The following is an 18,536-nucleotide window of genomic DNA, read 5'->3' on the forward strand; positions in this document are numbered from 1 at the left end:
AAAAATCTAATGTGAGCAAAAATTGAGCACTAAGGCTCACAGTGTGAACGTAGCCAAAAATCCTTTTTTTTTGTCATTTACTTAATTTGGATAATACAGTGCAGAGGAGACAGAAAGTGAAATAAGGTGCAGGATTGGAAAGGACCACAAGTCGGTACTCAAACTGGGAACTGTGTCAAAGTGCTGCCCACCATCTTTGACATTTTGAAGCTTTGTCTTACATCAGTTGTGGTCTTTTTACAGCATTTTTTGCTGTTTTCAGAATCAAAAGATGTGTTAGAGGAGTTTAATGTTCTGGATGATCACACAGCCACACCCATCAAACTGTACAAGCGGCGTTCAGCAGAATGTGTCTGTGTTGGTAGCAACTGGATGATGTCCCCAGTTACTTTTAACTGTAAAAGACAGAGTGTTTTCATTTGTCTGAATGTTATCGACGCAGGTAGTGAATAGGCTGTTGACTCATCAAGTCGTGTAATGATCCACTTGGTTTTGGCTTCTTGAAGGTTCGAAGCCGTCTACCCCCACCCATCTTTTCGTCTGCTTATCTCTTCTCTCCTTCTCTTTCTCACTGTCTCTATCCCTCCCCCTCCTCTCCATCGTCTTTTTTGTCAGACATATTTTTGTGGTGGGCCTGCCAGAGTGCGGCTCGGCTCTTACTGGAAGTGCACTTACTGCCTGGCACTTTCCTCACCTCCCTCCCTGCCCGAATGTGTATGTGTGTGTGTGTGGCTGAAAATCTCTTTAGCATTTTCAGAACAACTCTGATTGACTCTAAGGGCTATGAGATTTAATATCTCCCTTTTGTTGAACTTGTGTAACTGCTCTTCCATTTATCATCTTCATTCTCGTTATGTATCTCTGCCGTCTCAATCTCCCATTGAAAAGATGTTCGAAATCGCATTAAACCCGCTGCTGAATAAAACAAAGATGCTGCAGGTGCCGTGCTCAGAATTGCACCGTTACAATGCGCCGAGACATCCAGATGTGCATCGACCCTGCGAGGTGGTGGCAGAGTGTGTGTAAATTGTATATTGTGCGTGCTCCATAAGGCTGCCGAGCTGCCTGCCTGAAGACAAAGGAAATGCACGCTGCTGATGAGGCGTAGTCTCCTGCCTTTCTCTCGCCTTCTGCGTTCGCGTGTGTGGGAAAACGTGCAGCCTTCTGCAACCCACATGTTCTGCCTTTATAAAAGCTAAATAAAATGTTTAATTTTAACATCACAACACTAAGACGAACAAAGGCATGAATGCCTTAGGTGCTTATATCCTGTAGATGAAAAAGCGAACGCTTTAAATGATGGACTGTAAGAAGGAGATGCACTACCCGAGCAAAATGGCGCAGAAGCGGGCGATGCATCTCAACTCTCAATTCCGCTTTCTTCCATCTTTCCCGCACCATATCTTCGCACCAGAGCGTGTTATCTAAGCACACACAACGGTAGGTGCAGGATAAGTGTAAATAGCTCTACATGTGGAGTCTGATCTCTGGTCAGTGCACTCTGCTCATTAACTAAACATGACTCTTAAGAGGATTATTAGCCCAGTTTCTGGACAGGATGTCGAAAGCCATCAGGAGAGTGTGTGTGGGGGGGGAATCCATTAACATAATTGCATTGCGCTAGCAGAAGAGGAAAAAGGAAGGATGCAGAGATGTTTAAAAAAAGGAAGAAATGAGTGAGAGTGAAAGAGGAGGCTGGCAGGGATGCTGGAGGAGAGATGAGGAGGAGGGGTGGACGACTGATGGTGAACAAGCGCATGGATCAGGTTGAATAATGACTTCTCCTCAGTTTCCCCCCATGTCTCTGGGCCGACTTGGTACGCTCCGCCTCCGACAATAAAGCAGCCCACAGTAACCCTGCTCGTGGCTCATATCTAGGTTCAGACCACTGGGCCGCCTTAAGGTAAAGAAGAGTGCATGTGGCAGAGACAGTGTGGGCCTCTGGTGAAGGAGGTCAGAAACGCCCTAAAAATGCACTGGCCCACTGCTGCAAGACGAGGAAGACGGAGATGGCACGGGCAATCTTCTCCAAGACACTTTCACCTCCCAGCAGGTTAAACCAGAGCATAAGTAAGTATCACCTACACGCACATGCATTCGACAGGCTCGCTTATAGTACGTATGCCTCGGTCAGTCGGTTTAGCCCAGAAGACAAGACCGTCGCCTTCTCCGAAGGGACGATGAAGATGGCGAGGAGGAGGAGGAGGATGAAGACTTGTCTGTCACACAGGAAGTGGTGGGGTTAGGGTGGGGTTCCTTCACTCCTGTTCATTGTTCAGAAGTAAAGGAAAGGAAATAGAGATGGATGTATAGATAGTTAAATTAAATGCTGTGGGTTCAGTTCATGCTTGCTTGCATGCATGTCTTTTGTACAGCTTGCATTCGATGTGTGCATTCGATGTCATATTTGCTGCTATATGTTGCTAAAAATGCATTATACCTGATTTCAAGATGTATGTATGAATTCTATATGTTGCATTCATTACAATGTCTTTACTGAACATGTATGTGCTTCCTATAATAATGACGTCTTTTGCTCGTCGTGATGCGCCGTTTTTATCCAAATCAAATTCGTTCAATATTCACTGCGCCTTGAATCTTCCAGAATACATGGAGCTTAATTGTATGGGATACGGTAACCTCCCCTTTCAACCTATGTGATCTGCACTTTGTCTAGCTGCTTTAATGCCAGCCTGTAGTCACGCATTTATTTCACTGTGACCTAAAAATGTGCATTGAATTGCACATCAGATTTTTTTTTTTTTTACATTCGATGTGACTAATAATGCTAAAAATGCCTTATGTGATGGCATGCTCTTGGTTAAAGCATGACCCAAATGCATCCATGTAAAATGTTCCTTTTGTCAGCTAGTGGCTCTTGGGTACTTGATGCACTTGAGCGTAGATGCCTAAAGGGGGCGCTGTCCTGTAGCTAGCGGTTGGAGGCACGGTGACTGAGCAAGAAATAGTACTGCTAAGTATGAAATGTTGGCTGCTCCCACACCTTAAACTCCCCCCACCCACCCACTTTCCATCTCCGTATTCATCAGCTCGGCTCTTTCGTTCGGATGCGTCATTTGGACGTTGCGTTGCCCGAATCAGAATAAATCAATCCTCATTTACAGCTGTCAGTCAGAGTGTGGATGGGGTGATGGGGGTCGTGCAATCTCGGAGGGGGAAGGAAAGGAGCAGGGAGTCATCGGGGGGGAAGGGAGGGCAGGCTTCAACTCGATCATGAAGAGTGTGTGAATGGTGATTGGTGACTAAATTTCTAATATCGAATGACTTTATTGATGAATTCAAGAAAATGTCTCAAATCGGTGTCAAACGTGTGGTGTCTTTTTCACGACATGACCGCATTGTGTAAAAATCAAACCTTGAAAATGTGTCTGATGCTTTTTTGACTCATCCTTGTTGTAATAATAAAAGCAATGGTTGCAGGTTCCAGTTCAGAGGTCGCATTTCTCCCCATTCTTCGAAAATTGGCTTTTCAGCGGTCTGATGATCCTCCAAACCCATCAGAACCAGCTTCTCCTTCCATTAGTACCACTCCCTATCCCAGCCCCCACTCAATGTGTGTGTGTTGCACGTCATTCCAGTGACTTCTCTGTCCTCAGGATCAGCTGCTGGATCTTTCTGTTCTGTGTTTAATCAAAACGAATGCGGGTGTGTGTGAGCGTTCGTTACCCAGCTGTACATCAAGTACGATCACTCCTAGTGCATCCATACAGGTTGCTCGAGCTGCACACTCTGCATCCAGTCAGAAAATGTAGCTTGTGCATCCTTGGAGGCTACTGATGTGTGCGTCCTCCATCTGTGATCGAACAAGGATGACGTTTTAGATGATGATGGCCCATAATTAGATATAAGCAGCTGTTGGCTTTATGATTTCTAGTTGGTAACATTCTAGTCTGGTATAGATGGGTGGAAACCAAGCAGTTTGAACAACATTTTTCCATACCCGTCCATTGACTTCTGTGTGTGGGATTGCGGTTCATGCGTTTGCATGAATGCGGGGTTTCTTAAATGCGCAGTACTTTTAGTACACTTGAGAAGGTAGTGAACCAAAGCTTTGCTTATCCAGCTCTGACCAGTCGAGAGCAGCCATTTTGGGCGAGCGATCTCGCACAGGGTCGATTCTAAGCGCATTTTTAGCAACGATTTTGATAATGATGGCAATTCTCCATCTCTGGCCTGTGGCGTTTGCATCTTGGAGGAAGTATGGAGGGAAGGAGAGAGAAAGGGAGAGAGGGCGTGTGCTCTGCATGCAGAGAAGGGGAAAGTAGGTTGCAGTACGTTTAACCTCCATGCCGTGTCTCTTGTTCCAGGGCTTTCTGAAGAACGAGAGAGACAATGCACTGCTGTCAGCCATCGAGGAATCACGCCGCAGGGTGAGCATCTTCCTTTACCTCTCTATATCCTTTTACATCCATGCATTTGCTATGTCGATCAAACCATGTCTTTTTGTCCAGTGTAAAGGAACGGGATTTTTAACAAGATTAAACTTCGGCGCAGCTACATCCCGTATCGCCCAGATATTTTATTTCATCTGACAGCTCTTTTAAAACAGACTCCTTCTGAGAGGTTGTAGCTCCTTCGGTTTTAGGTCAAATCCCCTTTTCCCCTTGTTGCCTCTTCAGCCACTGTCAGTGAGGTAAAAACAGGCCCTTTCACCTGTTATTATCCATCTCTCAGCAGAGAGCTGCTCTCTGCCAGGTCAGTATCCCATCTATCCACTCCGTCTTGTCATCAAACCTCTCAGGAGGAGGAATGTCAGCAAAGAGATGGACAGAGGATAATTTGCTCACCAAAGAAGAGGTGTTACCCTCACAACACAGATGGCCTGTATGTGACAAGTTTTGAGTCCTCAAGCAGTGCAGTAAAACTTATTTCCCTCACAGGCAGGGTCAAAATCAACTTTTTGGTGCACCTTTTGTTTTTTTTTTTTTTAACAGTCCCACTTTATATTAGGTGGTATTAACTACTACGTACTAAGGTTTAAATTAATCATTTGTTACAATGTACTTATTGTGTACATACATTGTACTGATATTTTTAAAAAATACATGCATGAAATTACATCTGTTGACCCAACCCTTATACCTTAACCCACCCCTAAACCTACCCATACCACCAAACCCATCCCTAACCTTACCTGTATCCCATTTCAATAGAGGCAAAAGTGTTTTGAAATATAATATAAACACAGTAAGTACAGTGGCCATCAAATTATGTTTATTTATTTGTCATGGTTGTGACAAACAGCCAGTCACCATCTATAATGGTACCTGTCAGAAAAAAGTGACAACTCGTCATGATTTATTTCCTCATATTTTTATTTTTGTGGTTTTAATCTAAGCAATATTCCACATGTGACTCTGGACCACAAAACCAGTCATAAGGGTCAGTTTTTTAAAATTGAGTTCGTACATTGTCTGAAAGCAGACTAAATAAGCTTTCCATTGATGTATGGTTTGTTAGGATAGGACAACATTTGGGATAAAAAAAAATATCAAAATATTGAGAAAATCATTTAAAGTTGTCCAAATATATTATCAGAATGCATATTTACAAAAAAAAAGTTTGGAGGACATTTACAAAAAAATATATTCATAGAACATGATCTTTGCTAAATATCCTAATGATTTTTGGCATAAATGAAAAATCGATAATTTTGACCCATTCAGTGTATTTTTGGCTTTTGCTACAAATAAACCCATGCTACTAAAGACTGGTTTTGTGACCCTGGACCACAAAACCAGTCATAAGGGTCAATTTTTTAAAATTGAGATTTATACATCATCTGAAACCTGAATAAATAATAGGACAACATTTGGCTGAGATACAATTATTTGAAAATTTGAAATCTGAGGGTGCAAAAAAATCAAAATATTGAGAAAATCGCCTTTAAATTTGTCCAAATGAAGAATATTACTTCATGGAAAAAAATAGGTTTTGATATATTTATTTTTGGTATAATTTTTACCCATACAATGTATTTTTTGCTATTGCTACAAATATACCCATGCTATTTATGGGTGGTTTTTGTGGTCCAGGGTCACATATCTGACGCCGCATAGAGACCTGGGCAAAAACTAGACTTAACGTCCTAAAGTTTTCTTTAGCAGACCATTTTTATTTGAATCTTGCACATCACTTACATCAGCATGTGTCAAACATTTAGGAACAATCGTTCTTAAAATTTAAACTGCAGTTTCTAATAAAGTTACCGTCCAACTGGCGAGTAATTTATTCACTCTACTCTCCAAAACCAATTTTTACATGCATTTAGGTTTTTGAGGTTATTTAAGACCCTAAGTGAGAATGAAGTAAATTGCTGGATGATTAATGTGTTTTTGAGCCCAGCAGAATCATCTTGAGTACTCTTAGTTCCTGAAGTGCTTATAAAACCATACGCTATTGTTTTCCTCCCTAAAAACAAAAAGCCCCTGAGCGTCTTTTCCTCTTGAAATTTTACCTGATTCACATTAACTTCAGCACGTCGTGCTGATAATATCTCACTCCCTCCGTCATTACGCTCTATTCCAAAATCTCTTCCTCCAGAGTTCAGAAGCCTTTTTAATTAGAACGCTCGCAATTATCACACGTCGATCCGCCGGGACCGAGTAAAATAGACGAAAGGTCTTCGGATTCAATCAGGGTACGGGCTAAATCGGTAGTAGGCGTGAAGACAGACCCAGATAGCGGCACAGTTCCATTAGCGTGGCCTCTCCACGCATCCAGGCTTTAGCGGGCCAGACCCAGTTTGAGTCTCCCCAGGCCCAGCTCTCGTTCCTTGTCCCTCGGAGGTGGGAGTGGGGGAGGGGTGAAGATAGCGGTGCCCGTTAGCGCTTATTGTGCACAGCATGCTTCCCAGATCCAGGCTGCTCCCTTCTTACTCCGCTAGCTATTTTTAATGCGTCACATGTTGGGTAACCTATATATTCGCTGAAGGCTTTGTAGCTTCAACTCGATTTACTCTCATTTGTCGCGTTTTTTGTGTGTGATTTGTATCTTGTCCACTCTATTTCACTTTCTCTTTCTCACAGACATTTCTGCTGGCGGAGGAGTACCACAGAGACTCTATGTTGGTGCAGTGGGAGCAGGTGAAGCAGAGAGTGTTGCACACCCTGCTGGGAGCTGGAGAGGATGCGCTGGACTTCAGCCAGGAAGTGGAGGTTTGAGGAACAACACGCCACATGAAACACAATACACACACAAGATAGATATGATATAACTCCCTTGAATGATATGCAATAGCACACACTCACTGTACTTCACACGTGGCATATCCGTGAAGTACAAATGTTCTCATTTAGCATCTAAGGAGCTTGTTCAGATCTGTTGGCGTGATACACCCAGCCTGTGGCTACGTTTGGCCTGGATCTAAGCGTCAGTGAAATCTTATCTGGCAAAAGCTTTTCTTGTAGTTCTTTTCAGAAAAGGACATTTAGACATGATTGTCTTTTAATAATTATGAAAAGATGACAAATCAAATCGTTACATAAAGATAACATCCAGTTGGCCTTAAAGTAATTTATGCACTACTAGCATCACCAAATGGATTATTAAAAAGATATATATATATTTTTACTTTTATATTTGCATATATACAGATTTAGACTTTAAAATATTAGATTTTATTTTAGATTTAATACATATTATGTTACATACCCTCTTGTATGCTTTGAGCATATTAATACATATACTACCAATCAAAAATGTTTGAACATTAAGATTTTTAATCTTCTCTTCTGCTCACCAAGCCTGCATTTATTTGATCCAAAGTACAGCAAAACAGTAACGATTTGAAATATCCTTATTATTTAAAATAATTGTTTTCTCTCAAAGCTCAAAGCTAATTTTTCAGCATCATTACTTCAGTCTTCAGTGTCACATGATCCTTCAGAAATCATTCTAATATGCTGATTTGCTGTTCGTGTAATATTATTAAAATATTAAAACAATATTTTTTTTCCCCAGGATTTTTTGATGAATAGAAAGATCCAAAGATCAGCATTTATCTGATAAATTTAGCATTTAACGTTACACACTATATCATTCAAAAGCTTGGGGTCAGTATCTTTTTTTTAATTTTTTTGAGAATGCAGTTATAGAAAGTAATATTTTTATCTAGTAAGAATGCTTTAAATTATCAAAAGTAACGAGAAAGATGTTTATAATGTTACAAACGATTTCTATTTTAGATAAATGCTGATTTTCTGAAATTTCTATTTATCAAAGAAACCTGAAAAAATTCTACTCAGCTGTTTTCAACATAATAAAATTTGAGCAGCAAATCAGAATGTTAGAATGATTTCTAAAGGATCATGTAACTTGTGGAATGATGCTAAAAATTCAGCTTTGAAATCACAGGAATAAATTACATTTTTAAATATATTTAAATAGAAAACATTTATTTTAAATAGTAAAAATATTTCAAAATGTTACTGTTTTTGCTGTACTTTGTATCAAATAAATGCAGGTTTGGTGAGCAAAAGAGACTTCTTTAAAAGAAAAAAAAGAAATCTTACTGTTCAAACACCTTTGAGAGAGAAACTTAGATTTTTTTTAATTTATATTATATATTTTAGCTTTAAATCTTTTATATATTTATATGCTCACAGCATACAAAAGAAAAAAAATCAGTCATGTGACAGTAAGATGGGATGACATTGGCTGCTTTTAGAGGGTATTATTCATAAAATAAAGGCTCTGTGAGCATTGCTCACATCTCTGCTGTCATAAAATGGAGAGGTGAGTAAGAGGGAAGGATGTAGAAAACATCAAACATTGAAGATGACAACCACCTCTCTTCTAAATAATATATACCCCAAAAAAACGCATGTCTCACTTTTATGTCCTCAAGTGGAACAATAGTCTGTCTGCAGCAAACAATGACAGTCTTTTTGAGAAGGCGAGTCCTCAGAATATGCTTTTGTCTTTCCTTTTATTTTCCTTGAAAGGATTCAAGAAGAATGTCACGTTTGTGTGAATTTAGACACAAGTGCACGTATGTTTGTGTGCTCCAGGAGATTTTTGACTGCTGTCCTGCTGCTTTAATTATTAAACAGCAGTTAAATTTTCCATGTGTGACCTGCTGTTCACTTCCTATGCCAGGAGCTCACTCTTCCTTGTACCACCAGCCTGGGTCACCCCCTCCCCGCCACACAGTCACACAAACCACAACGCCTCAGTGGCTTTCTTGCCAGGCTGTTCATGGAATTTGTTACTGTGGAGTGTGTGCGTGAATGTGTTGAAATAATTTCAATTAAAGCACCATATGCTTTATCCATGTCAAATCTTTTCTCAGTACTCTGTGGCATTTTTCTATAAAAGAGATAAATTCATGCCCGTGTATACAATTTAAGACAGAGACAGTTTTTCCATCTCTCTCTCTCTCTCTCTGTGTGTATTCACAATACTGAGCTGTGTGCTCTCAAGCGTGAGTTATGTTCTTCACAATAGCTTCACGCTACATTGGTCGCTGCATTTAGATTAAAACAACTCTCCGAGATAAACGCAGCTTGTGCACTTGTCAAACCCACGCTTTTACAGGCGCACATATGCACACCTACACACGTAGAGAATATTAATATGGTCTTGTTGTGTAGACGTCCTTGTCGGTGCCTTAACGACGGTTGCTATGTGCCCCACAGCCCAGTTTCGTGAGTGAGGTCGGAGTTCCAGGACGCAGCGCACTGGACAGTGTGGAAGTTGCCTACAGCCGACAGGTTTGTAGAAAGCCATACGTATACAACATAAACACACATATAAAGAAAAAGAAAAATTAAAATACCTATAAATAATAAATATATTTATAGAACATTCTATACATTCTTTTATTTGTATGTGTGTATACGGTACCAGTCAAACGTTTTTGAACAGTAAGATTTGCTGCTCAAAAAACATTTTTTATTATTATTATTATTATTATTATTATCTTGAAAACAGCTGAGTAGAATTTTTTTTTTTTTTTTTTTTTTTTTTTTTTTTTTTAAACGGTTCCTTAGATCCATCAATAGAAACAGCATTTATCTGAAATAGAAAGCTTTTGTAATATTATAAATGGCTTTATCATCACTTTTGATTAAATGAAAGCATTGTTGGTCAATAAAAGTATTAATTTCAATCATTTCTTTCCCCCCCCCAATTTTTTTATAATAAATATAAAAATAAATAAATAAAATAAAATTATATAATATAATTATTATTATAATTATTATTATATTATAATTATATAATAAAAAAAAATATATATATATATATATATATATACACTTTTATATATATTTATATATAAAATATATAATATTTATATATACTGCTTTAAATATTGATGATAATAGTAATAAAAAATCTTTCTTGAACAGCAAATCAGCATGATCGCAGGAATAAATTACATTTTTAAATGTATTAAAATAGAAAGCAATTATTTTAAATAGTAAAAATATTTCATAATATTTGCTGTATTTTGCATCAAATAAATGCAGCCTTGGTGAGCAGAAGAGATGTCTTTAAAAAACATTAGAAATCTTAATGTTCAAAAAATGTTTGACTGGTAGTGTAAGTATAAAGTACGCCTGTAATATATTTTATTAATGGATAATTTAAAGAAATAATAAAAAATCTAATTTTAATCACTAAAAAATGAATTAAAGCTTTAGTTCAGAATTATATATGCTTGAGCTCAATCATCAAAATGCTATAATTTCCAGAAGAAAGTACTTTTTAAACATCACATAGAGAAGGAACTGGACAACATCAAACTGGACGCAAATAAATCATGCAATCCTAGTTATAAAGCATCTTTTTTAAAAAAAAAAAAAAAAAAAAAAAAAGCTTAGTAACTCAGAATACCTTTACTTTTTGTTAAGCTTTGCTTTTCTCTCAGTCAGTTAACTAGACATGAGAATAAATGTGTTTTGTGAGCCTAGCTTGATTGATCGAAAACATTGATTGGCTAGAAAGAAGCATGATGGGTAAGCTCCAAATCTATCCATAAAAGGGAGGGCCGTCTCTCACTCTCTCTTTCTTTGTTCTCTTTTTGATCTCTTTTTTTATTGCCTTTGTCCTTTTCTTTTAATCATGTGTCGTCACATCGCCTGCGGAGTCATCTTCCTGATCTTTGTGCTGTTTTTCGAAGACCTCCTAAACATTTTCATCCTTTTTATTTTGTTTTTCATCATCCTACATTTCACCTCCGGATAATAGTGGATCCATCTATGGAGTACACAGCAATCAGTCTTTGACCTTCAATCTCAATTTGCATTTTTTCCTCGTTCGTTTAGATCTATGTCTTCAATGAAAAGATAGTAAATGGGCATCTTCAACCCAACCTGGGAGATCTCTGTGCCTCAGTAGCTGAAAGCCTGGATGATAAGGTATGTGCTTTTTGTCTCAGTAATGTAGGGGAGCGACTGCTTTAATAGCGATGCTGTAAAGTTTTTTTTGTGCATGGGTTTGCAGAATGTGTCAGACATGTGGCTCATGGTGAAGCAGATGACTGACGTTCTGTTGGTGCCAGCAAAGGACACGCTGAAAAGTCGAGTGTCTGTGGACATGCAGATGGCCTTCGTCAGACAAGCCCTGCAGTTCCTGGAGAACAGGTGAGATTCAGGTTTTTCTTTGTTTAGAAAGATAATATTGACATAAAGTAGCTTTAAGTATGGAAGTAGCAATATTGAAATTACCAGGCGAAAATGATTTTTAATGATATCCACCTTATTCTTCAACGTGGACGTAAGCCTATAGGAGAGACTTCTGATTCATTAGCCACTATAGACAAATAACGAGAAGAATAACAGCGTGCTATAAAGGGTAAAACTGTTTGCACTACAAACAAGTGTGTTCATAATTAAGATAATACGTTAAAATAATATGGTAAAACACACCAATTCATATCAAGCAGCGAAATGGGCTGTTTAGTACAGCTAAAAATAGCTGGATGAGACCTGAAGCCAGACCCATAAAATGTTCTTCTTACGGGAAAAATAAAGTGGATCGGGGACCCATTTTGATTGTCAGTGTTTTTTTTTTTAACAGATTAGACCATTATTAGTAATGACCTAATTATTATTTGAATAAATATTATTGTTTTAGTGTAGCGTTTTACAATTTACTTCCAGTTTATTGTGGAAATAGTTTTTACGATTCTGAAGTTATACTGACATTCAAAAGTTTGGGACCATAAAATTTAAAAAAATGTTTTTGAAGTCTCTTATGCTCACCAATGCTGTATTTATTTGTTTAAAATAATTTAAAAATGCAGTTTAACAGCAATTTTAGTATATTTTAAAATAATATTTGGTGACATAGAAAAGCAGAATTATCAGCAGCCGTTATTCCAGTCTTCTGTGTCACATGGTTCTTTAGAAATTATGGCTACACCTTATTTGAAGGTGTCCTTGTTACAGTGTTATTATACATTTAAGTACTGAATAATATTAATTAACTATATGTACTTACTATATGGTTAGGATTAGGCTTTGGCCTAGGGTTACTTGCATGTAATTATGCAGAATTAATTGTTATTATAATAGTAAGTACTTGTACTGTGTGTAACAAGGACATCTTAAAATAAAGTGTTACTGAAATTATTTTAATAAGCTAATTTGCTGCTTAATAAACATTTCTTAATATTACAAAATTGCATCATTATTGTTAATGATAAAAAAACCGTTGTGGTGCTTAATATATTTGCGAAAACTGAGATATATTTTGTTAGGATTCTTTAATGAATAGAAAGTTCAAAAGAACAGCTTTAATATTTTTTTTATACTTTTATATTTATGTTATTATATGTTTTTTTTCTTGCCACACGTTCTTGCACATTTTTGAATGGTAGTGTATATTTAGGGTTCCCATGATCATGAAAAACTTGGAAATATTATGGAAATTAAAAATAAAAATAAAAATTTGTGAATGTCGATTCTATGCTCTGCTAAAATATTTAATGGGTTAGATTTTGCTTTTATGTAGATTAAAATTTGATACAATAAGGTGTCATTTCTTAACATTAGTTACTGTATTAACTAACATGAATGAACAATGAACAATACATTACACTTTTTATTAATCTTTATTAATGTTAGTTAACAAAAAATGCAGTCGTTCATTGTTCATGTTAGTTCACAGTGCATTAAATAATGTTAAACACAAGTTGTGATTTTAATAAATGCTGAAATTAACATAACCTAAGCTTAATAAATGCTGTAGAAGGATTGTTCATTCTTACTTCATAGAACTAAGAATTTAATGAACCTTATTTTAAAGTGTTACTATTGTCTCTAATAGGATAATGAGGAAAACATTTAAATTCACTAGTCAGATAGTTAGTGAATCCAGTATATACTTTTATACATTAGAAAAATGTACTGTTTGTGTCTCTCTTCTGCAGCTATAAAAATTACACTATGGTCACCGTATTTGGGAATCTGCACCAGGCTCAGTTGGGCGGAGTTCCTGGCACTTATCAGCTCGTATGCAGCTTCCTGAACATCAAGCTGCCGACCCCGCTGCCAGGCATGCAGGTACTGCAGCAGAACGTGTCCACACCACACAGCACAGGCAGCACTACATCATACAGTCTAGATGCCTTTACTGCAGATCCTCTCGAGTGAGCTGCGCGGAGCATGGCTCGCCGTAGTTTAGATAACAGCAGTGGATTCTCCCCGCATGGGCCAATAAGCTGCTTATTCCAGACTTGAAAGTAAAAAGGGGGTAAATGGACACAGTGTGACCCAAGGATAAACCCTGCTGCGTGTGTATGTGTGTAACAGGACGGCGAGGTGGAGGGACATTCAGTGTGGGCTCTGATCTATTTCTGCCTGCGTTGCGGAGACCTGTCTGCCGCCATGCAGGTGGTGAACAGGGCACAGCATCAGCTGGGCGACTTTAAGATCTGGTTTCAGGAGTACATGAACAGCCCCGACCGACGGTGAGAACGCACATACGCACATCTCAAAAACTAGATCACATCCTAAGTGGGCTATTTCTCCTCTGTTTTTGGTAACTACTTCTCTCTTGTGCATTTGACCCAGCTTGCTCCCTTTTTGTCTCTCATGCATAAGTTTAGCTTAAAGCGGAATAATTCAGTAAATCGGTTTTAGGATTCAGTATATGTTTATTCAACTGCGTTGTTCTTCTCAGTTTGTCTCCTGCCACAGAAAATAAACTACGACTTCATTACCGACGTGTGTTGAGGAACAGTGCCGACCCCTACAAGCGCGCGGTCTACTGTCTCATTGGCAAATGCGACATCGGCGACAATCATGGAGAGGTCGCTGACAAGACAGAAGACTACCTTTGGCTCAAGGTCAGATATAGTGACAGATAATTTACTTTATAGTTAATATTTTTTTACAAATGTTTTGAGCCATGTTCTTTGTCCACTACCAGCTGAATCAAGTGTGTTTTGATGAGGATGGCAGCAGTTCTCCTCAGGACAGAATGACTCTGGCCCAACTTCAGAAACAGCTACTTGAAGACTATGGTGAGACTCAGTCTATATATAGAGGGTCATAAATTAACATTTTCATTAAGGGGCAATATTTGCCCCCCTGGAATTGATTTCCAGTGCCATTTTTTTACATTTTTGAGGGCAATTTTTATGATCAACTTACTATTATAAAAACCATACTATGTTGTCTTTAGTGTCAAATGCTTAAAGGAGCAGTTAACTTCCAGAACAAAAATTTACAGATAATGTACTCACCCTCTTGTCATCCAAGATGTTCATGTCTTTCTTTCTTCAGTAGTAAATAAATTGTTTTTTGAAGAAAACATTTCAGGATTTTTCTCCACATATTGGACTTTATTGGTGCCCCTAATTTTGAATGTCAAAATCATCTTACATCGTTGTTTTACCTTTACAAAGTAAAGGTGTTTGAAAGGGTGTATCTGTAAGTTTTTGTTCTGGATATGAACTGCTCCTTTAAATATACCCAGTTACTGTAATCAATATTTTTAAACTGTTGTCAATAACAATGTACTGTTTAAAATTGTATCTAAATTATACATGTAAAAAACAGGAGCTCATGGGGCTGCAATATTATGACAAAAATCATCATAATTATTCTTTATGTTGTAATAATGATTATTAATATCGTTATGGAAAACAATTTAAAACGTTTTTGTTTCATTTTGGGCACGTCACATTCTGGCTTCACAGAAAAACATGTCAGTCTAGCAAGTCTAGCACAAGTTATGCAGAAACTCCCATTATAATCACTGAAGCTATAAAATTAATGTTTTATTTACATCATATCTGCACTGTGTTGTTTATGATGAGTGCATTTGTGAGTGTGCGCAATCAACAACAGCTCTGGCGTTTTCAGCGCTGACTAATCTGAGCGCCTCTGATTGGCCACTGCATTCCTAGGTTCAGCAGCAACGCGTTTGATTGGTTATAAGGCTCAATGCTGCACAAAACAACGTGTAAAAGCAATCTGATGCTGTGTGAGCGAATCTAAATGTAGTTCCATGAATTGACACTTTCCATTTATTTGCTTATTTCAGTTTAATCGCCACAGCTGTAATACATTGTTTAATTGTGCAGGGGTAATTTTAGCGTCTTTGTCTTGAATTTTTGGGGCGTTTTTGTTCATTTTGGTGGCATTTTTGCCACAAGCTCTTGTAATTTCCAATCCTGATGTATATGGGCCATTTTACAGAATTGATGCAAACTGCTGTCCCACAACCGAAAAACACACTTAAAAAGCATTCAAGTATTCAAGTATTCAAACCTTAGATGTTTATTAAGATCCTTCTGTCCTTTGAAACCCACAATAATATTTAAAATATTAGTCTACTGGCTGAGACTGATTTTAATTTGACCCATAAATTTATGATCAGGAAATATTCCTGTGTCCCCCTCTCTCATAGCTATAAGGTGAGAGTAGATAGGTCTCATCATTTTGAGGTAAATGTTTGAAAAGTCTGAAAAACCGAACAGCTTTTTTCTGCAATTAAACACTTTTTTTTGGAGTTATTTTATAACATTTAGTTTTTATATGTGTACCACTGGTCAGAACTGTGCTAGTTAACCATGTGCTGATTAGCAATCAAAAGTATCTAAAATTTTTGGGTGTTATCCCATAGTATTGTCACTGCCGAAACAGTCACGACCGAAACGTCATTGTTTTGGTAGTGACAAAAGGGAACACATAATCCTCATATTTGGGGGAAATAAACAGTTATGCAATTTTAGTATGTTTTAGTAGTGTTTTAGTATGTGAGTTAAAATTTTGTAATGTGATGTGGTTGCTATCAAAGCAGTACTGCCACTACCAAAAAATGTGCTCTCATGACTGAAACATGGGATGTTTTGTTAAAACTAAAGTATACTGAATTATCAACCAAGATGTTAAATGTATATTCAAACTAATGAATTCTTAACTTTGAAATCAGTATGATCAACGTTTTGCCTTTTACACAAAAAAATTAAATTCAAAATACAACAAATCACATAAATTACATTTGAAATATTGTTAAAAATGTAATTGTTATGGGTTTTTTAGCAAAAAAAATATATATTTATGACAAATTTGGGGAGAGGACAAATATTCCAAAACTTGAAAATACAATATGAGAATTACTAGAAATGTGAAATACAATTACTAGAAATACAATATGACAATTACTAGAAATGTGTACCTTGGATATTATACAATTTGCATACATAAAAAGCATTTGGAAAAAGAAAAAAAATTTTCAAGATGTTTTCAACTCTGCCCTTGGACCAATTCTGTAGAATGGCCCATATGTATCTCTCAAATCTCAACTCTATAAAACAAGTGGTCTCTCTCTATGAGTGAAACTCAGGTCAAATTATTCCATACAGCCAATAAATCATCCCACTTATCTTTAGATTCACTGCAGTCCTAAAGGAAGAGATTTAAATGGGCATTTGAAAGACTAGGAAGTTAGTCAGTATGCAAACCCCCCCCTATTCAGTCTCTGCCAGTGTGCCTAGCCCAGATAAAAGTGTATGTCATTGTGCTGTTTTCTCATGGCTTAAACTTCTCCTCGCCCAATTTTAAAAAGGCATCCGCTTAGTTTCTTCCACCTGGCTGATGAGTCAGTCTTATCTCGCCGGCACTCCTGCAGTACACCACATTAAAGACTCCCTCTATTGCTGATAAGGCTTCTTCACTCCCAGCTGCGCTGCCATTACGCTCCATGCAAAGTCGCAGCAGGTCTTTTCAATGCGCTTTAAGACGTCAGTTTTAACGGCAATTTAAATGAGAGGGGATTATTTCAACTCATGCAAATGGAAATGAAACAGCCTATTTAAGCACTTCACAGCTGAGGAAGATTTATGTGGAACCTATTACTCGCTTAAGGAAGCATTCAAATTCCTTAAGTTACAAATCCTTACTGGCTGCATTTGCATGTGCACATTCCCAATATGTGGTTTATATTGTTCCGTAAGTGGTTTAGGATTATCCCAAGGTGTGTGGCTTTATTAGATTTTTTTTTTTCCACAGGTGAGTCCCATTTCTCGGCCAGCCACCAGCCATTCCTGTACTTCCAGGTGCTTTTCCTGACTGCACAGTTTGAGGCAGCCATAGCGTTCCTCTTCCGAGTGGAACGTCTGCGCAGCCATGCCGTTCATGTAGCTCTGGTGCTGTACGAGCTCAAACTGCTGCTCAAATCATCGGGCCAGAGCGCACAACTCTGTAAGTTTTAATCAATGAGAGTAATCATTAAAAAGTATATTTGGTTTTGTTCTAAAGAGGCTTTTGTTCTCTTCTCAGTGAGTCAAGAAGCTGGAGATCCTCCAATGGTGCGACGGCTCAACTTCATCAGGCTGCTTATGCTCTACACCCGCAAATTTGAGTCCACAGACCCACGAGAGGCCCTGCAGTACTTCTACTTCCTCAGGTAACCCCAGCTGATGCTATTGGGTCATTTAGGGTAACACACTGAAAGAGCTGATCTCAGATCAGTCACGTTGAACAGCTATTGAGCAAATCTATATTTCACCACACCAGACCTGTTCTAAAATCAGGTTTCTGTTTGATCAGTGGCTGAACTGTAAGTCATGTCTTTTTCTCTGAAAATACTGAGCGAAATCCCTCTCTGGGAAGAGATTAATGTGTCATGAATAACTCAGTACCTTCCACGAATGATCCATGAATAATTAAACCTGTTCCATGCACATTGAATTCGATGTTAACTCGACCCATTGTTTTAAGAGACCTCACAGGCACCATTACAAAAAGGAAACGCTTGATCTTCTAAAGGTCTTTTATCTCAGGGTTCACATGCGTATTGGAAAACGAAAACGTTCCTTTGCAGGCCCGAGTGCTTTTGTGCTACAAATGGTATAATTGCTATACTTGACTGAGTGAAAACTCACAACCATTGTTCTTACATTGGCTACAGGAATGAGAAGGACAGTCAAGGAGAAAACATGTTCATGCGCTGCGTCAGCGAGCTAGTCATCGAGAGTCGGGAGGTAAGAAACGTGTGCGAGCTCAATGGAGGAAGCGTTTCTGCATACTAATTGCTATTATCGTTACATAATTTGT

The 18,536-nt window shown here is 37.9% G+C and overlaps 1 protein-coding gene across 1 annotated transcript in view; it reads left to right on the forward strand.

Moving 5' to 3' along the window:
• nup93 (nucleoporin 93) overlaps window positions 1-18,536 on the forward strand; it is a 31,610-nt gene that overhangs the window by 5,955 nt on the left and 7,119 nt on the right. The window contains exons 4-15 of the mRNA XM_051135312.1: window positions 4,329-4,391; window positions 7,050-7,178; window positions 9,660-9,734; window positions 11,292-11,384; window positions 11,470-11,609; window positions 13,400-13,532; window positions 13,782-13,939; window positions 14,152-14,317; window positions 14,401-14,494; window positions 17,490-17,681; window positions 17,760-17,886; window positions 18,391-18,463. Coding sequence (XP_050991269.1) covers window positions 4,329-4,391; window positions 7,050-7,178; window positions 9,660-9,734; window positions 11,292-11,384; window positions 11,470-11,609; window positions 13,400-13,532; window positions 13,782-13,939; window positions 14,152-14,317; window positions 14,401-14,494; window positions 17,490-17,681; window positions 17,760-17,886; window positions 18,391-18,463 — 1,443 coding nt within the window. The remainder of the gene's footprint in view (window positions 1-4,328; window positions 4,392-7,049; window positions 7,179-9,659; window positions 9,735-11,291; window positions 11,385-11,469; window positions 11,610-13,399; window positions 13,533-13,781; window positions 13,940-14,151; window positions 14,318-14,400; window positions 14,495-17,489; window positions 17,682-17,759; window positions 17,887-18,390; window positions 18,464-18,536) is intronic.

The sequence above is a fragment of the Labeo rohita genome, chromosome 18 (genome assembly GCF_022985175.1).
Source record: "Labeo rohita strain BAU-BD-2019 chromosome 18, IGBB_LRoh.1.0, whole genome shotgun sequence".
Lineage (NCBI taxonomy): Eukaryota > Metazoa > Chordata > Actinopteri > Cypriniformes > Cyprinidae > Labeo > Labeo rohita.